The sequence below is a fragment of the Ictalurus punctatus genome, chromosome 3 (assembly GCF_001660625.3).
Source record: "Ictalurus punctatus breed USDA103 chromosome 3, Coco_2.0, whole genome shotgun sequence".
NCBI lineage: Eukaryota > Metazoa > Chordata > Actinopteri > Siluriformes > Ictaluridae > Ictalurus > Ictalurus punctatus.
Genome location: NC_030418.2, coordinates 16,993,981 through 17,014,555, shown reverse-complemented (window position 1 = coordinate 17,014,555; position 20,575 = coordinate 16,993,981). Strand labels below are relative to the sequence as shown.

At 39.8% G+C, this 20,575-nt stretch overlaps 1 protein-coding gene across 9 annotated transcripts in view; it reads left to right on the top strand.

Moving 5' to 3' along the window:
- The first annotated feature begins 725 nt into the window (after positions 1-725).
- klc1a (kinesin light chain 1a) overlaps positions 726-20,575 on the top strand; it is a 28,947-nt gene continuing 9,097 nt past the window's right edge. For 4 of the 9 annotated variants that reach the window (XM_017463668.3, XM_017463666.3, XM_017463664.3 and 1 more), the window contains exons 1-14: positions 726-1,012; positions 7,565-7,841; positions 7,978-8,043; positions 8,195-8,359; positions 8,446-8,524; positions 10,305-10,530; positions 10,921-11,008; positions 11,531-11,632; positions 12,990-13,163; positions 14,728-14,827; positions 14,999-15,051; positions 15,132-15,199; positions 15,527-15,635; positions 15,766-15,900. In XM_017463668.3, coding sequence (XP_017319157.1) covers positions 7,566-7,841; positions 7,978-8,043; positions 8,195-8,359; positions 8,446-8,524; positions 10,305-10,530; positions 10,921-11,008; positions 11,531-11,632; positions 12,990-13,163; positions 14,728-14,827; positions 14,999-15,051; positions 15,132-15,199; positions 15,527-15,635; positions 15,766-15,900 — 1,641 coding nt within the window. In that variant the 5' untranslated portion in view covers positions 726-1,012; position 7,565. Of the gene's footprint in view, positions 1,013-7,564; positions 7,842-7,977; positions 8,044-8,194; positions 8,360-8,445; positions 8,525-10,304; positions 10,531-10,920; positions 11,009-11,530; positions 11,633-12,989; positions 13,164-14,727; positions 14,828-14,998; positions 15,052-15,131; positions 15,200-15,526; positions 15,636-15,765; positions 15,928-20,575 lie in introns of all 9 variants that reach the window. The other 5 variants (XM_053679685.1, XM_017463670.3, XM_017463669.3 and 2 more) reach the window with 3 other exon arrangements.

The following is a 20,575-nucleotide window of genomic DNA, read 5'->3' as shown; positions in this document are numbered from 1 at the left end:
GTCCATGTGGGGCCTTCCTCAGCAGCAGTGAGGGGGAGACAGAGTGTGTGAATGAGTAAGTGAGGGTGGGAGGGAGTGAGTGGAGGGCAGGGAGGAGGAGAGAGAGGAGGAGAGGAGGGTAGAGGAGGAGGGGAGAGGAAGAAGAGGGAAGAGAGGGAGGAGGAGGAGGGGAGTGAGGGAGGAGGAGAAGGAGGTGAGTGGGAGGAGGGGGAAGAGGAGAGGGGGAGGAGGAGGAGGGGAGAGAGGGAGGGAGAGGAGAGGGGGAGGAGGAGGAGGAGGGGAGAGAGGGAGGAGGAGGAGGGGGAGGGGATAAAGGGAGGGGGAGGAGGTGAGAGGGAGGCGGAGGAAGAGGGGAGAGGAGGAGGAGGCGGAGGAGGAGGCGGAGGCGGAGGCGGAGGAGGTGGAGGAAGAGGGGAGAGGAGGAGGAGGAGGAGGAGGAGGAGGAGGAGGAGGGTCAGGGTCAGGGTCAGGGTCAGGGTCAGGGAGGAGGGTCAGGGAGGAGAGTCAGGGAGGAGGTGGAGGTGGAGGGGAGAGAGGGAGAGGGAGGAGGAGGAGGAGGGGGAGAGGAGAGAGGAAGGGGGAGGAGAGAGGAAGGGGGAGGTGAAAGGGAGGAGTAGGAGGAGAGGAGAAGAGAAGAGAGGGAGTGAGTGAGAGAGAGGGAGGGAAGGAAGAGGAGAGAGGGCGTGTAAGTGAGAGAGAGAGAGGGAGTGTAAGTGAGAGAGAGAGAGAGAGGGAGTGTAAGTGAGAGAGAGAGAGAGAGAGAGAGAGAGAGAGAGAGGGAGTGTAAGTGAGAGAGAGCGGCTCCTGCAGCAGGACCTCAGTGAAGTTGATCTTTCCTCCGCGCAGTTTTGGAGAGAAATCTCAGCGCACACAGTGCACCTTCACCGCCTCACCGGATGGGCTGCTCATTCAGAGCCCTAACAGCCAGCTCTCCTTTCTAAAAAAAAAAAAAAAAGAACCGTGACACATTACCGAATAAACATTTTGACCCGGCTGGATGTTCTACAGAACCGTAAGTGCTGTTCAACCCTCTGGCTCCCTAGTTTAACAAGATTAGTGTTTCTGTCTACTTTATAACAGCAGCCTACACACTGAATAATCTGACTGGGAGTGTCAGCCTCTCATGTCAAACACGACTGCTAGCTAGCATGCTAAGGTCTATGCTAGTCCCCGATCTGGATTTATCCATTCCGAGTAAATGTAGTAGCTGGAACTGATTAATCAGAACAATAAGTAACATCCATTGTCCGGAGTTAGAAATGACGTGAACGGGGCTGGAAGCGGATCTTACTGGATAAGCGAGGAAGCTGCAAGGGTTAGCTAACTAGCTTGTTAGCCGCAAACCAATTTTGTGTGTGTCACAGAGTACAGTTACTTATTCATCAATATGTTTGGACAGAAAATGTTTTACATGAAATTTATTCAACATTTTTTTTTGTAATATTGATGTTTCGGGGAGTTGTTAAGGTTACCACTGAGCTGGTTGAACTCGTTATTAGCTGAAGTTAGCTAGACATCAGGAAATCTAGTGAAAGCTGGCTTCTTATTGAAAGTTGGAGCGCCTTGATGCATCTCTAGCTACTATTTATATAAATAAAATTAATTGAGTGCAATATTATTTAGTTGTCCCGGCGCTGTTTAACACATCCTCATTATATTTAGTTTATTATTTAGGTTTGCTAGTGAAGTGTCATATTGATATTCTAATGTAGTTGTCTTGAGTTCATTTAAAGGGTCGTGTTGGAGTTTATTTGTCCTGTGTTTATCGGGAAGAGATGCTTCATCGCTCTGTAACATAGCTAAGCCTTGTTAGTTTTGCATTAGTATTCAAGCAATGGCGTTAGTCGTTTGATTCAGCCTGGTCTGCTGTCCCTGAAAGCATGTTTTGTGTGTTTTGGTTAGGAAGATGCAGCCTGGTGTCTCACATCCACCTTTACAGCAGAGGACTTTAAACCATTGAAGTAGTTTCAGTGAAACTATTGTATGACCTTGTAGAAGATTGTGTCTATGTATTTAAAATATAGATGTTTACTTTTTGACTCAGTAGACTTTATGGCATGAGGTGTACAGTACATAAGGCTGAAATGTGGATTGACGGTGTGGTGTAACACCTAGGTTTAGTGTTTACGCCCAAGAAAACAAACCGACGAAATTGTTCAATCTGTTTTTATTACAGGTTTAAAGGAAGGCCAACTTCTTCTTGCATGCTCTATGTGTTTCGTTTCCTCCTTTTTTTTTCAAACAGAATTAGGAGAAATCTGCACCTTTTGAAGAGCTTCTGTTTTTCCTCCCTGAGACGAGTTTGATGAGTACCGATAACGGAAATAAGAAACACGTTGGGTTTTTTTTATTATTGTTCTTTAAACTGAATGACCACAACTGTTAGTTTGCTGAGTCTGAATTAAAGCGAAGTTGATAGTTATGGTTCATTTGCTGTTTGGCTTCGGTTGTTTCAGATGGCACATAATGGACCAAAACACAAAAGAAAGGCTGAGAAGCATATAGAACTGAAAAGATATTCAGGGAAAACTTTTTCATTCAGAAATACAGAGACTGAATGAAGAAATCACAAAACGCACCCGAGCAACTCTAGGTGGTGCTCAATAACTGGCTAGATAATTATATAAATAGCTAGAGTAAACCATTTTGTGTATGCATCCACCGTTCATTTGATTTTTTTTTTTTTTGTTTGTTTGTTGGTCCAAATATCTTTGGCTCAGTTTGCACTTCATGACTCAGTTACTCAGCTCGCAGCTACAAAAAAAGCTGCACACATTAGGAATGGGTGATATGGACTTAAAACTATATCACGATATTTTCTGGTATTTATTGCGATGACGATATCAGTGACGATATAAATATAGTATCATTCACCACTGTTTTTAGCTACAAGTGATAGCTGTGATCTTGAGAGCCTCAGAAACACAAACATTGATCTAAGTAAAACTGATTTTCTGTAACCAAACCAGTTCCAGATTGTAGAGGTATCTCCTTGTTTAATGATAAACTCCTCCTCAGCTTCACGTCCGCCTTCCGCTGTACACATCCAAATACAGGGTTTTCTTTATCGTTGAAAGGCTTAGGGACACCTAAGGAACCTAAATCCTAGGGAAAACCCTGCAAATAAATAACATGTTTGGGTCACTTCCTGTTGATTGAAACCATAATAATACCACCTCACTCGGATAGTGCACGTCCATTTTTTTTAGTCCACACTGTAGTGTGATTACTGTATTCACACCTTCCCAAATGAGCCACACCGAAGTGGAAAATGCTCCAGGGTTTGATTCAGCACCCTAAATTTAGCATTATCAGAATAGCATCTCATTGCAGACCTAATCAGGATTGAACTAGGTAGGCGGTCTACAGAACGAACGCAGCAATCCCAATTTCTCAAAATATAAAGGCTCATGGACATCCATGGCAGTGACAAATGCTGAGGAAGTAAGGGTGGAAAGATTTGTTTGAGATATTGGAGCTTGAGATCATGGAGACAAAAGTGGCTGAATGCTGTTCTGAGCAGTAATGAGAAAAAATGTCAATGTGTCCTCTGCCACCATATCCTCCCCTCCTGTGAGTTTTCACATGGTCTTTCTTTTAGTTGTGAGGTGATGTTGCTGTGTTGTTGTCACCCTTAGCATTAGAATGTTGTATCCTCCTCCTGATGAGTTCATAAGTTTCCTGGTGAACAGAATAGTGAGTCATGCTGCAGCTCAATCAGATTAACACATCAGCTCTGACTAACCAGCCCTGTACAAGCCTCATTCCTATTTCCTGTCTGCTTTCTCTTGCTCAACATCTTTCTCCAGTTAGAATAATCCTATAAACTGTAGTTGCATTATGGCCGTACTGCATACAGATCTTGGTAGCCAAAAAAATCTTATAGAGGGTGAAGATGAAAAGAAAAGTTCTGAGTGCAGAAATCTGCGTTCAGGCATACAGGGAATGACTGACGATCACGTCAAAGGCCTGGAGCAAAAGCACTCTGCAGTGAATATCTGTGCTGCAGATTGTCAGCTCTCGCTCCTCTTCTCTCTACTCTAGCACCATGTCGTGTCTGTAAAACAGGACAGATTTAGATCTGTAATTAGGATATGCAAAGGGAAATTTGATACACTAATATGGAGTGATTGCTGTGTCAAGCAGTAGTGTTTAATTGAGTCTTTTCTTACTTCGTTTAGCCTTCACATTAATATGTGAGAGAAGGTGGTGCCTGAAAACACTCTCTCATGACTAAAAGCAAATGTTCTAGCTCAATTTTTATTTTGAATTGCTTTACTTTATTTGGAATGAAGGGAATTGACCTGCTTCTTATTAACACATTGTGTATGTTTTTGTAATGTAGTGCTATATTTAAGGTCTAAAGCAAAGAGAAGATCCTCCTGAACACGGCTTTAAAATGTGAATTTACACTTCAAACAATTGTAATGAAACTGCTGTCCTTAACATGTAGTCTGTGTTCACACCTCCCTTTGGTATGATTTGCTATTCTGATCTAATAAGGAGACTACTGATGTTTTTGTCAGCCCTAATATTGGGAACTGGGTATTTATGCAGCCAGTGCCTCAATTTGCATTAATAACCAGACTGTGATATTTAGTGCATATAAAAGGCTTTATTCTATCTATGCTGTCATTTTGTTGAATGCTCTCAGACTAGAGCACATTTGCTCATGGTTGTTTTGTTTGGTTTGTCATCTGTTGTTTTATGGTTGCATCATTCCCTTAGGATTTGTGCAAGATAGAGTAAAGCACAAGAGACTTCATTAGTGCACTGTCTCCCAGCATGCTCTGGCGCTTCCTTCCTGGTGGTTGTCACATGTCAGCCTACCAGCCTTTCTCTGGGTCACATGAAACCCGGAGTGAGTTATAACCCTCCACTTCCTATTTCTCGCAGTCATGGCTCTTTTCTTCACTACTCTATTATATAAGAGTGTAAGGAACAGTGATGCTTCAATAAACTGAGATTTAGTGTTGATTTTTCTTTTGTTTTTCTTCTTTTTTTTTTTTTGTTCCCCTGTTGTTATTTTAAGTACTGTAGGTAGTTGTTTTATGTTTCTGATTTAGTTTGCCAGCATGCTTCAGTTTCAACATTGCTGTGTTTGCTTTCAGTTTTTTAAATCCTTTGCCAGATCAAACTTGCCTCTCTTCATGTCTCGGCAGCCTTGCCCTATCTTTCCAGGAGATCTTGGCAACTGCAAGGATACCTTGCTTGTGTGGTCTAAAGAGCCCCAGTCAAGTATACTCCAAATGTTCTTTAAAAAAAGCGAAAGCTTCTGTACTTATTTTGGAAAGTTTGCTCTAGAGAACCTTTTCACTGTCCATTTCATGCAAAAGCCACCTCAGTTTTGTGAATGTTGCTACAAATGTGATTATTGTTCAAGATGAGGTGAGTGCCATAAATGACTTGGTTGTATACTGTAAAATACTGTAGGTTGTACTCCTTGTAACCCTCTCCCATTTGCCAATCAGATTCATAGCATCTTTTGTTCAGCCTTGAATGTGTTGCTACTGTTAGATCAGGTAGAGAATTCTACAGGCCTCATGAATACAAGCTTTGTTTCTGAGCTGTTTTTATTTAAAAAATTTTTTTTTTTTTTTTTATAACATGTAGTTAGTATTGTAAATAGTCCACCATCTTACGAGTGTCGGCATCTTTCAGGGTTGGGCCAGGCTGAGGCTTGGTGATGAAGGGATTTCCTGGTGAGGAAAATAAATTTGATCGTTTTATAATTCTGTAATTCTAGTTGATTGTAACTAGTGCAATATAAAGTTATAGGGTCATTTGATTTGACCTCAGTAACGACGCAGCCAGCTTTTGCCAGGCGACTGAGCAAGGAATTACAACAAAACATGTCTGAGCTTGTTGTTTGTTGTTTGCGAGAACTGGCTGGGAGTTTTATATTCTTGAAGTGCTAGTCAGAGAGTTTAAGAAATGAGTTGACGTAGTGGTCAAACTTAAATTTCAGAACCATATTAAAGAGGAATAATGCTTGTGTTGAGAATAATGGAGCAGAGGTTGACGGTGGACTGGAATATGGACCAGAATGCAAAATTATTTTGTGGAGTTTAAGTGAGAGGGTTAGCTTGGGTCCAAAAACCCATGCTAATTTTCTCAGGACAGGATGACATGCTCAAGTAGTAGTAGAGTATTGTTTGTGAAAGAAATGATGAGAAGGAAAACATGAAGAGAAAGAAAGACTTACAGGAGTGAGATTTAGCGAAAGTAACATTAAATTGACAGTGTTACAGTATTACAGGGGTTCCCATACTAGAGGTCATGAGAGAAATTCACTCCACTTTGGTTTCATTCATTAATTTTGCAAAATAGTATTAGAAAATATCAGAGACTGATTTTGATGATTCAATATCATGTATTGAGCAAGGGATATGCAACCGAATATTACGTGTTATTTATGTTAAGACTGTCTGTTCCAGTACTTTTGCTCACCTACAAATTATCACGTCTAGATGTAATATCAGGAAATGAAAGGTGAAATTCTGATCTGTCGTCATCTTTTGATCGCAAACTCAAATGACTTCAGTGTACAGCACAAATAATTATGTTCACCCACTGTTCCAATACTTTCGGAGGGCACTGTGTATACTGTTCTAGACCATTATTGTGTACTAACACTAACCAGTTTTCCTGTTACAGGTAGCCTTCAAACCTACTGAAAGTTCTGTTCTGCATACCAGTCTTCTGGATTTTCTAGATTAATGAATTCTTTTGAGTGCAACATCAGAGGTTTTGTTTTGAGACACAGCCCATGACATGAAGGAACGCACAATCAGTCTAATATAGGAAAGGTATAAGAGAGACGGAGCTCATCAATGTGTTTAACATCAATGTGCATTAAATCGCAAAAGAATTTACAGTTCGACTTGGAAACCTGACAGACAGGAAAGTTTTAGGTCTGACGTGTCATCTAGCGAACGTCAGTTTTATACACAGCGAGATGTTGCGTCTGCTTCTGAACATGCAAATGGAGTTATGCATCAGTATAAACCAGGCGCACCTGCTTCACGTCGGGCCGTATAACACCACTCCAGTGTGGATTACAGCACTTCCCATTAGACTGGTCAGACAGTACAAGGAATTTTCCTTGGGTTTTTAAATCGCTTGCATTGCACATATGTTACTGACAATAAAATGGAATAAAAAATAAATAAATAAAAAAAAACGGGTAGAGTGGTCAAGGCTTAGGTTTACATAATTTTCTAGGGTCAGTTTTTGAAAAGCTCTAGGTAAGTTTTTGAAACGCCTGCACTATTTTATTTTGGGGTTTTTTTCCCAGGATTTTTAAAATGGTGTTTGATGGAAATTGCTGAAGTGTAATTGATTCTTTTTGTGAATGCTCCTCCCATTTTAATAAAACCTGTACAACCGGTGTATGAACTGCACACAAATTCTGGGTGTGTGCAGGACCGAAAGGAGAGCCTACTCACGCTTTACACACTGAGCACAATCGATTCACAAAGCCAAAGAACAAGTGGTGTTATGAAATTATGAATACTTTATGAAATTATGAAATTATAATATTTCCTTGTGCGTTTGTGTGTAGGATGCGTGAGGAAATGTCGAGTTTGGTGTGTGTGAAGGAGGTGGAGGGGCAGGGTGACCCTGCGGAGAAGCTGTCCCAGGACGAGCTGCTGTGTCGGACACGGGAGGTGATGCAGGGGCTGGAGGCTCTGCGTGCTGAACACCAGGCCATCCTGGAGGGTCTGATGGGAACGCTACGTTGCCTTAAACAAACCCAGGAAGGCCGCACTGTCGAAGAGAAGACCGTCATGATTCAGCGCTCGCTGGAAATGCTAGAGCTTGGGCTTAGTGAAGCACAGGTTGGATGACCAAATCTTCGGAAAAATCCCCCCTTTCTGTTTAGCTCTTAAATCTTCTTCTTCAAGTATTAAAATGAAGCATTAGGACAAAGTGGATTTAAGAACGACTATACTATACCATGTCTCAACTCCACAGGTAATGATGGCTCTTTCAGGGCACTTGAGTGCAGTCGAAGCTGAGAAACAGAAGCTTCGAGCACAGGTATGCACACACACAGTCGCAGTGTCTCCTTGAGCTAGCTTCTCAGCCAAGTTCTCCGTTTCTTGGTATCTAGCCCACGAAAATGCACATGCACACACGATTTCTCTCCCATCTCTCGTGGTCTCTGTGTAACAGTGTCTGTGTGTTTCAGGTCCGGCGATTGTGCCAGGAGAATCAGTGGCTGCGTGATGAGTTGGCAGGCACGCAGCAGCGGCTGCAGAAGAGTGAGCAGAGTGTGGCCCAGCTGGAGGAGGAAAAGAAGCACCTGGAGTTCATGAATCAGCTAAAAAAATATGACCAGGATCTCAGCCCAACAGTAAGCCTAACTCTTTCCTTGCTCACTTCTCCCTATTATATTTTCTCTCTTTACATCTTTCATATTCTGCTCTCTCTCTCTTTCAGGATGACAAAGACTCTGACTCGAGCAGGGAGACTCTGGATGATCTTTTCCCTGATGATCAGGATGAGTCAGCCTCTGGCAGTAAGTATCCGTGTCCTCTTCTCCAGTTCTTCTCACCACTTGAAGATCTTGTTCTAATTAAAACTGTAACAGTTAAAGAATCTCAAATTTAGTAATTTAATGTGTCTATTCTGTGAGTCAACAAACAGTATCAGTTTCAAATAATTGATATACAGTAGATGTTAGATATAGATAATAGATATTGTATTTGTATGCATACGGGGAGAAAGAAGTATGAATTTTTGAACTGTAAAACTGTTTTTGTTACAGGCAGTGTCTCTGCCCGTGTTTTTTCCTTTTTTTTCTGGTTGATTAATTGCTTCGAACTATGGACTGCAGATGAAAGGGGTGTGTGGGCTGGGTCATGGAGATAGTCCTTTATTCAGATGGACACTATGGTTTATCAGATGCAGACTGATTGCCTGAACACACTCAGATTAGCTCCCTCTTACAACATGAAAACCAGGACACATCTTGCAAAATATATCATTATTGGCACCTCACATGAAAATGAGTATTTTTAGCATAAACATATGGGGAAGCTGTTTAAGGTTTTTTAAACACAAAACATCTTGTGTAACAATATTCTTAAGTAGGAGATTTTTGACTGTGTGGTATTGGTTAATAAGTCATTGAGGCCTTCGCAATTAATATTTAATGAAGTCACCCCCGGAAATCATAATAGCACTGAGCCTTTTTCCTGAGGGATCTTGGACTGTGCCCTATGCAAAACATTTTAAAAGCATTTATATTATGTTTAGACTCTGTAGTTCAGGCTACAAGTTTTCAATAAGCTACAAATGAAAACTAGTTTCAGAAATTTCTTGCAGCCATTTCTCTGTTTATTCGGATGTATGTTTAAGGGCATTATGTTGTTGAAAGATCTATGGCCAAGCTTTAATCTCCTGGCAGAAGCAACAAGGTTTTTGGACTGAAATAATCCTGGTACTCAGCAGAATTCATGATCTTCACAACCTCCAGCCACAAAACGGCTCCAAAGCATTAAAAGTCCACCTCTGTATTTTACAGTTGGTATCAGGTGCTTTTCTTTTTGTGCAGTACACCATTTTTTGATGGTGTGCTGCCAAACAAAATTGGTCTTCCTCCTTAGGAGAGCAAAAAATTTATTTAATAATTTTATATTTATCATTTATAATTATCATTAACATTATTTGTGAAGTGTTAGCTGTGATAATTAATTGTAGAACTGTTCTTAAGGTCAAAATCTTCTGGCTGAAAACTGAATGTGCCATTTTTATCTTTGACCATTTTTAGCCAAAATAGTTCAGTGGTATCTCTAATCAATGTTAACTGATATAAAACAAACTACTAGCTTAATTTTAGCTACCTTGAGCATGCAATTAAATATTTTATTTTAAATCTTTCAGGGCCAGGGTTTTCAGGGGTGTCAGTTAATATCAGAGAGTTCAGTATACCTGCGCCAATCATTGCAGATTCATATGTGGCTCATCTCCGGTTTAACTTTGTGGGGGGGCACTACTTCTTGTTGCTGCTGTTGTTGTTTTTTAGCAATAACTCATAACTGCATACTCCAACATTAAATTGTGGTGTTCCTTCGGAAACTGCTTGAACGTTTGTAGGTCTGGTAAGATAATAGAGTCATAGTAACCCTCAATAGTTATTGTGGCATTTTAATATTTTATAGAGATTTGTTGTGGTCAAGCCTAACTCCAGTGTGAAGTATGTACCCTGTTTACATTTTTAGAGGATTCCTTCTTCTTTTAAGGCACCAAGATTACTGTCTCACTATGTCTGTCTCTGTTCATTTTTGTCTCTGTAGTCCAGCCCCCACACAGCAGTGCTGTAGCAGCAGCTCAGCAGGGAGGCTATGAGATTCCAGCCCGGCTCCGAACCCTGCACAACCTGGTGATCCAGTACGCCTCTCAAGGCCGCTATGAAGTGGCCGTGCCGCTGTGTAAACAGGCGTTGGAAGACTTGGAGAAGACCTCGGGTCACAACCACCCTGATGTCGCCACAATGCTTAACATTCTTGCCCTCGTCTACAGGTCTGACCTCTAGAGATACACATGTGCTTCTGAGTCTTTTGCCAGCACCTGTTGAAAATAACAAAAAAAATATTGAATTTGATACAACTGAGCTGAATAAAAAAAGGTAGACAGCCGTTTGATTCAATAAATTCAAAGATGGCCGATTAAACCATACAGAATTGGTCAAATAAAATAAAAGCTCTATTTTTGATATCTTTTATAACTTTTACCCCTTAGACCTGTCAGTCCATTGTTCATAACTTAAGAAAGTAATCTGCTGTAGTCACATCACTGTGTTTATAGTATGAAGGCTCTCTTAAAAAGGTCATAGCAGTGATTTTAGCAGCCTTTTGTCACAATGTCTTTGGATCTGTCTCTTGTATTCTTGTATTTGTATTCTTTTCTCAGGGATCAGAATAAGTACAAAGAGGCTGCAAACCTTCTGAATGATGCACTTGATATCAGAGAGAAAACACTGGGCAAAGACCATCCTGCGGTATGTGTGCGTGTGGGGGTTATGTAGCACCTGTTATTTTACATAAAAGGTTTTTGATGAACTGACAGTGTTTTGGGAAAACCTTAGGCAAAGTAAGGAGAGAGAATGAGTTATTGGCAGCAGAATTTGTGTATGTTCAAGCTGGTAGTGCTTACCAGTTTATGTGTGGCTCTTCACCAGGGCCTGCATCCTTACTGTGTATAAAAGAGGTTAGAATTGTTCCTCACTTTGTCTCACTCACTATTTCTTTTGCAACCCACTTACTTTGTCCCACACATGCATGGGGTTCAGGAGCACCTCTCAATCAAAGGATGATTATAAAAGACACTGTGGGCTGTTAATGTGTTTAGATTAGATCACTGGGGCTGAATCGATGTTTGTGATCTTGGGTCAGAACTGACTCACTTCCTGTGAGCTCTGATGACTTCAAATATTTGGCCCAAATCAAAACAGTTGTTTGATTTTTGTTGTTTTGAGAGCGGTTGTTGGTTTTATTCGACTGTGTGTGTGTCTTTGTCCTAGGTGGCTGCTACACTAAATAATTTGGCTGTCCTTTATGGTAAACGTGGGAAATACAAAGAGGCAGAACCACTATGCAAAAGGGCACTGGAGATCAGAGAGAAGGTGGGTAGGAGTGATTTCTATGCAGTATGTGCAAATTTCCTTAAAACTCAATCAAACCCATTTTATATATATATATATATATATATATATAATATATGCACAAAAATATTTATTCATGCCATGTAGTATACATTGTGGATTACTTTTTATCGTATGCGATATAAACTGGTGATATTGTTTGTGTGGAAAGTGTTTTTCAAGATCTGTATCCAGAAGTACTGGGAGTAATTGTTGGGTCTTCCCATTTTCTTCATGGTACAGATATTGTAGACTCACTAATCTAGAAGTAAATCATCTATAAAATTTGGGCAGGAGTGTATTTGAAGAAGAAATTTTAATTTGATGTTAATACCTATTGATTGGATAAGGTTAAATGTATTTTCTTTTACAATAATCGTATGAACATACTGTCTGGGGTATAAGAATTAATGAAATTGTTTGTTCCCGACGCCATAATTGGATATGGATTGTGTATGAATAAGCTTACTGGGAATGTGTATAGAACCCGGTGGAGAAAGTCACAAGTCGTGGCGCATTATTATTATTGGCATATATTTAAGGGCATTATAGAGCTCATTTGGTTATCCCACTGTTCTCTAATGAAGACAAAAAAGGTAACAAAATGATTTCTTATTCAACGTCTAAAGTGTTTCCTTTTTGTGTTTTATAAAGGCAGGAGAATGATAAGCTTGGTGCCTGTATAATAAAATAGACCTGGTGTGATTGCATTACAGTAACTGTCTTTGAACATTACGATCTTTGAAGTTCCTGAATGTAAAGACCCGTAAAGTGTCATTTCAGCTTTCCATTAAGACTTAAGCACTATCTTTTTTCTTGCAACGAGTATGCCCAATACATTGTTACACTTATTTACACGTTATATTAATACAGCATTTTCTGACTCTGGAATGGGCATAAACATCACGTTTTGGTGGGGTAATACTGTGTATATAATTATGCACTGTTTTTAATGATGTAAAAAACATTGTGCAAAATGTACTGCCCAGTTGAGAAATAACAATCTTTAATGCATGTTATCCTCAATAAAGCTCTGTTAGGATTTATGAGTTAGGATAGCTGGGCTAAAATTGCAGCTGTCTAGGCTTGTACACTATGCAATAAAGGGTGGACCTGACCAATAAAGGGTGGCTACTGGGAAAAGAATATTATGTAATACATTTATTTTACATGGTGATTATCTTGGAGACCTTCACTTTTTTCCCTTTACCGTGTGCATGTCCACACATTGTCATTCTCTCTTACTTTGGCAGTTGTGTTTTTTGCAGTGTAGCTTCTCTTCATGCACATTTGTTGTAGTAATTTTTTAAGTATCTGAATGTTTGTGTTTGTCTGACAGGTGCTAGGGAAAGACCACCCCGATGTGGCAAAGCAGCTGAATAACCTGGCTTTGCTGTGTCAGAACCAGGGCAAGTATGACGAGGTGGAATATTACTACCAGAGAGCCCTTAACATCTATCAGACCAAGCTGGGCCCTGATGACCCCAATGTAGCCAAGACCAAAAACAATCTGGTAAATCCATCAGTCCCGTTCTTTGTATTTAGCTGCTTTTGTAGTCATTTTGTTGTAGTTAACTATCACAGCTAATACAAAAACCACAGTGAATCTGCCGCAGTTCATTCCCTTACATTACCGGTCACAAGTTTAGACACACTCATTCTTTATTTTTATTTACATAATACATAATGGAATAACACAAATGGAATGATGTTGTGATTAATAAAAAAAAACAATCTAAATAAATCTAAATAATTTTGTATTTTGGCATCTTCAAAGTAGACACCTTTTTTGCCTAGAATTTCCAGAAATGTATTCTTGGTGTTTTCTCAACCGATTTCGTGAAGAATCTCCCCAAGATGATTTTTAAACAGTATTAAAGGAGTTCCCACCTACGCTGGACACTTATTGACTGCTTTTCAGAATATTTTGCTCCAAGTAATCCATTTAAAAAATATTTATTTGTAAATAAAATTTTAGTTTTCTAATGAAAGAAATGAATATGTTGGCACAATTACATTTTTGTCTACAACACCGATTTCAAACATTTAATCATACACTGTCAGATCAAAAGATTTTTAAGATCATGAGAAACATTTCTGTCGATGGTCTACAAACTTTTGACCGGTAGTGTGTGTCCTCCACGAAGCATTTTATTTCCTTTATGTAACTAGTGCTTGATTCTGTACAGTATATTGAGAAGAGATCATGTTTCTCAGCATCACAGCATGCCATTGCTTGTAGTGACATTTTGAACTTTGGACATTCAGGTCATTCCATGTCCGTCTACAGGAGCACATTGCTTTCACACATGGTGCACATGGGTCATGCGTATGGTGATTTCCATGCCACTGTTTTTAAACTGTTTTTACTGCCCCAGGGATCTCATTTATCAGCCATGAGTGTGCTTAGTTTTGAGAGTAAACTATGGATGAAAACCTTTCTCCAAACGTTTCTACTCATATGTGCATTTCCCACCCAACTATGAGCCGAATACTGACACGTCTGCTCATGCTGCAATACATTACATTTCCAACTAAGGCAGCAAATAGACCGCAATAATGAGGGATTTTCACACAATTGCAGGCTTTCCAGATATAATAATACCAATAGATTACGTGCAAATAGTGCTGAAATCCCCCATTTAAAGAGAGGTTTTGAGTATTTATGGCAATTTGGGAGCATTTCTGTATATAAACAAGTGCGTCAGTGCACAAGCAGAGCAATTTAGAATTTGTAGGATTTATCATTGTGCATTCTGTACAGCTGTGCATATGCACTTGTGATAAATGCAATTTTTCTAGTCCTTACTGGCGGCTCTTGCAAACAAAATTTGAACTTGTTGTATGTATGCTCTGATAAATGAGACCGCTGGTGTTCAAACTCAACCATGTATATTTAACTCTCACTGCAAATAAACATTTTTCTAGCAGATGGAGTATCTGTCAGAGTGCAGTAACTTGACATCAATGATTGTCTTTGTATCTATTTGTAGGCTTGTAGGCAATGCCCCCTGTGTTTTTGCTGTCAACATTAATAAGAAGGTGTGTGTCTGTGTGTGTCTCTCTTTCTCTCTCAGGCCTCATGTTATCTGAAGCAAGGGAAGTTTAAGCAAGCAGAGACTCTCTATAAAGAGATCCTCACACGAGCTCATGAGAGGGAGTTTGGCTCTGTAGATGGTAAGATGTTATCTGTTGCTGGCTTTAGAATGAGTTCTGGTAATTGTGTAATTGAGTCATATGAACAGATTTCAGAAGCAAACTTCCTGCATGTAAACCAAAAGATTAACCCATTTATTCCAGTGGTTGCTTGATCTGGAATGTGTGTGTTCATTTTTTGTGTTTGTGCAGGTGAGAACAAGCCTATCTGGATGCATGCAGAGGAGAGAGAGGAACAGAGTAAAGTGAGGAGAAGTGAAAATTCACCACTTGGGAATATAAAGAATATCATGATGGTTGTAAATGATTTTGTTTAATATTTCAGGGGAAGCAGAAAGATGGATCCCCATTTGTAGAGTACGGTGGCTGGTACAAGGCCTGCAAAGTGGACAGGTCAGAATTATTTTGTTGTTATACATGGTGTTTTTTCTTTTTTTTCTTTTTTTTTCTTCTTTTTTTTTCTTCTTCTTCTTTTTTAGCCACCCAGGTGACTGATCATATGGTACCATGGTAGAGTACTGTGTTTGGCAGTCTGTGGGATTAGTCACGTCTGAATCCATATCCACATTTGCCAAACTGTGTGGTTGTTTGCTGTGAGCTTCTGAAATTTTTAGTGAGAGGATTTCCTAATATCTGACACATTGCCAGTATTTTCTATAAAATGCTGCAGCTTTAGCTTTGATCAGGATTTATATATGCTCTTCCATGTATTCCCTGTAGCCCCACTGTAACGACCACACTGAAGAACCTGGGTGCCCTGTACAGGCGGCAGGGCAAGTTTGAGGCTGCTGAGACTCTGGAGGAGGCTGCTATGCGCTCCCGAAAAAAGGTTTACTTTATCATTTGTGTACCAATGTACTAATTTCTGTATTAATTAAAATGCATATTGGGAGTTGAAAGGCATGCCTGTAAGTCATATATTATATATCCACACATACCTACCTACCTACCTCTTGCAGGGTCTGGACTCCACCCATAAGCAGCGTGTGGCGGAGGTTCTGGGGGATCCAGAGGCTCGGGAGAAGCAGCGCAGCAGAGAGAGTCTGATATCTGACACGGTGAAGTACGAGAGTGGCCCAGATGGAGGAGAGGAAGTGAGTATGAGCGTCGAATGGAATGGGGTAAGTGCAGCACACACTGCCCGGCCACACACACTTACTCAGACAAACACACACTGTTCAGTGGCTGTGCAGAACACATTAAGGTGTCCGGTTTGAATAGGTCATTAGAAGTACTGGGGGTGAAGGCTACAGTGCATCCAAGTTCTTTATTGTTGGAGGAAAGTTTTTTGGTTCTTTGGTTTAATCACACAAATCAGATGCATTAATGTTTAGATAAAATCACTATCCATTAAAACCAGAATGTCTTTAGGGATACAATAAATAATTTCAGCTGAATAAAGAGCATTTATTTTTAAATTTGGGATTAGTCAGTCTCTGTCTGTTTTATACAGTGCATCTGGAAAATATTCACAGCGCTTCACTTTTTCCACATTTTGTTATGTTACAGCCTTATTCCAAAATGGATTAAATTCATTATTTTCCTCAAAATTCTACAAACAATACCCCATAATGACAACGTGAAAGAAGTTTGTTTGAAATCTTTGCAAATTTATTAAAAATAAAAAACAAAAAAAGCACATGTACGTAAGTATTCACAGCCTTTGCTCAATACTTTGTTGAAGCACCTTTGGAACCAATTACAGCCTCAAGTCTTTTTGAGTATGATGCTACAAGCTGGTTACACCAATTTTTGGGCAGTTTCTCCCATTCTTCTTTGCAGGACCTCTCAAGCTCCATCAGGTTGGATGGGGAGCGTTGGTGCACAGCCATTTTCAGATCTCTCTAGAGATGTTCAATCGGGTTCAAGTCTGGGCTCTGGCTGGGCCACTCAAGGACATTGACAGAGTTGTCCTGTAGCCACTCCTTTATCTTGGCTGTATGCTTAGGGTCGTTGTCCTGTTGGAAGATGAACCTTCACCCCAGTCTGAGGTCCAGAGCACTCTGGAGCAGATTTTTATCAAGGATGTCTCTGTACATTGCTGCAATCATCTTTCCCTCGATCCTGACTAGTCTCCCAGTTCCTGCCGCTGAAAAACATCCCCCACAGCATGATGCTGCCACCACCATGCTTCACTGTAGGGATGGTATTGGCCAGGTGATGACTGGTGCCTGGTTTCCTCCAGACATGACGCTTGCCATTCAGGCCAAAGAGTTCGATCTTTGTCTTGGTCTTGGTCTGAGAGTCCTTCAGGTGCCTTTTGGCAAACTCGAGGCGGGCTGTCATGTGCCTTTACTGAGGAGTGGCTTCCGTCTGGCCACTCTACCATACAGGCCTGATTGGTGGAGTGCTGCAGAGATGGTTGTTCTTCTGGAATTTTCTCCTCTCTCCACAGAGACACACTGCAGCTCTGTCAGAGTGACCATTGGGTTTTTGGTCACCTCCCTGACTAAGGCCCTTCTCCCCGATCGCTCAGTTTGGCTGGGCGGCCAGCTCTTGAAAGAGTCCTGCTGTTTCCAAACTTCTTCCATTTATGGATGATGGAGGCTACTGTGCTCATTGGGACCTTCAATGCTGCAGAAATGTTTCTGTACCCTTCCCCAGATCTGTGCCTCGATAGAATCCTGTCTCGGAGGTCTACAGACAATTCCTTGGACTTCATGGCTTGGTTTGTTTTCTGACATGCATTGTTAACTGTGACCTTATATAAACAGGTGTGTGCCTTTCCAAATCATGTCCAATCAACTGAATGTACCACAGGTGTACTCCAGTCGAGTTGTAGAAACATCTCAAAGATGATCAGTGGAAACAGGATGCACCTGAGCTCAATTTTGAGTGTCATGGCAAAGGCTGTGAATACTTATGTACATGTGCTTTTTTTTGTTTTTTATTTTTAATACATTTGCAAAGATTTCAAACAGACTTCTTTCACGTCATTTGGGGGGTATTGTTTGTAGAATTTTGAGGAAAATAATTAATTTAATCCATTTAATCCAATAAGGCTGTAACATAACAAAATGTGGGAAAAGTGAAGCGCTGTGAATACTTTCCAAATGCACTAACTAATATATATATATATATATATATATATATATATATATATATATATATATATATATATATATATATATATATATATATATATATATATATATATAGTGTGTATATGTATGTGTGTGTGTGTATATAATATTATATTATATGTATAAAAAATTAAAAAAAAATTTTGGTCAAGTGAGGAAGAATTTTTTCTTATATTTCCTGTTATTACTGTTGCATTAGGAGTTAGGAATACATAATGCACATGAGACAGATGCACAGTGTGCCAGTAGACACATTAAACATATAGTATGCTATAATCAGTCTGTACAGGATTTCGTGATTTTTCTGTGGCTTTTTCCAAAGTATGTGATGCAACTTATGGAGTTTTTTGTGTGCTTTTTTTTCAGAAAACTATTTGAATTGGCGAAATTGCAATTGCCCAAAATGGTTTTGCACAGGCCTTTGCAGTGATATTTGTTGGTAAATGAGACCTTTTAGCTGTACTCATGTTCGACTCACGTGAATCAAAGAGGGTTTAGACTGAATGCACGTTGTGATGACGTCACATGACACGTTTGGCCCCGGGGAAAATCTGCTGTAATTTATCAAACATTGCAAGCTCTTCTGAATATTGTGGAGTTTTCTTGATTTTGCGTTAATTTGTGTGATCACGAAATCCTGGATAGACCTGTATAATAGTGGAGCAAACCAAAATTTTCTCATGAAATTGTACTGATGGTTGCTTAATGTTATTAATATTTAGGCTTCACTGAATGAAATGGGTCCTTTGGGTGATAAGATACAACTGACTATCTGATTTGTTGTAGAGCTTTACTATAGTAGTCTCACTTTAACCACAGTGATTTCTTCTCCTAATGATTCTTCACTCAGTGCATAGTGCATAGAGCTTTTTAACCCATTTGTATATTCAGTATGGCATATTAAAATACTAATTATTACATAAAGTTCATTTACTGAAGGAAAGAAGTAAATGTACTTTTACATCTTGTAGGTTGAAATTAGAAACCCTTCATTCTTCATGTGTATCATTCTTTCATGTAAAGGGTTACACTGTTAGACTTTTTCAATGTGTATTCTGGTGTTACGAGATAATAATAAATGTAGGGTTTGTTAAGCAATGGCAAATTCATGACACTACATGACACTACATCAGTAAGAATCAATATAAGATATACACATGGATGATCTAAAATGCCACACTGTTAACTAACTCTTTTTTGTAGAAGGCCTTTAGAAGAAGCTGAACGAGCTTCTTAGTTGCTATTTTGACCCTCATACCTCTGCTGTAGTCTCTGTGCAAACTTGGATCTGAACTGCTCTGCTCCCGTAGCAACAGCAGCAAATCAACCACTCAGCATTCCTCTCCATAAACATCCTGCCCTCAGGACTGGTGTAGACTGTAGTTGCATCCATCAGGCTGGTTAGAGTCTGTTCTCACACACTTTCTCTCTCTCTCTCTCTCTCTCTCTCTCACTCTCTCTTAACTTTTTTTTCTTGTAGCATTATCTGTCCTTGTCTGCTTGTAATATAATATCTAACAGACTAACAAACTAAATTAAATTGTATGTTTGTCAGGCACAAATTAAGAAGAATGTATGTTTGCCTTCATCGCCTACCAAACTTATACACATTCATCAGGGTGTTCATGTTAAGGTTACACACAATATGCTGGCATGGGCTGTGTGTTCTGTACTTCTCTTAAGTGTGATGTTCTGTGTGTGTGTGTGTGTGTGTGTGTGTGTGTGTGTGTGTGTGTGTGTGTGTGTGTGTGTGTGTGTGTGTGTGTGTGTGTGTGTGTGTGTGTGTGTGTGTGTGTGTGTGTGTGTGTGTGTGTGTGTGTGTGTGCTGAGTGGGTCAACAGTCTGCTTATTGAACTATGATATTTATATTAATGTCTTCTGATTTCATATGTTTTTCTTGCCACTATTCCATCTTAGTCAGTCTTTTAAATCCTTTCCTGACGTTATCATTCTCATTTCTTTGCTTTTTATTTTTTTCTTTGTGCTGCTCCCCTTTGTTTCACGTCACCATGGTTTGTTAGCTTGTGGTGTTACTTTTCTCTGTGTTGTTGTGTCCTCGTGTCTGCTCAGGCCAGAAGAAGAGATACTATTTAGTAAAGCTGTGAAGGGAACCCCAGTGGGACTTGTCTTGTGCTTTTGACTTTGCTGTAAAACCATATTTCTTTACTGATTACGGCATGTTGAATAGGTATTCAAACGCTGAAATGTATAAATTACACTTGATGTATAGTTATATTCACTAACTTGAGAGATTTTTTTTTTGTTTGCTTTTTTTAAAATTAATTTCACCGATTTAAAAAAAAATATATATATATTTTTTAACACTTTTAATTTTTATAATATTGCAAGGTGTTATTCTTTTTTTTAAGGACATTGTAGCTGTTTTGCCCTGTAGTTGCACAGCTTGTTACTCACACGTCTGACTAATGTATTGGGACTACTGTCTGATATTAGTCCACCCTCCTTTCTTGTGTCCTGTGTTTGGTCCACTCATTTTCCATCTCTCTTATACTTTTAATCTCTACTAATGTAACATGCTGTTGTATCTCCTGTTGTGCAGTCTCTTAATCTCTTTCTCTTTCCCCCTGCCTACTCACACTACTTCCTCTTTTATTCTCTCTGTCTCTCTCTCTCTCTCTCTCTCTCTCTCTCTCTCTCTCTCTCTCTCTCTCTCTCTCTCTGCCTG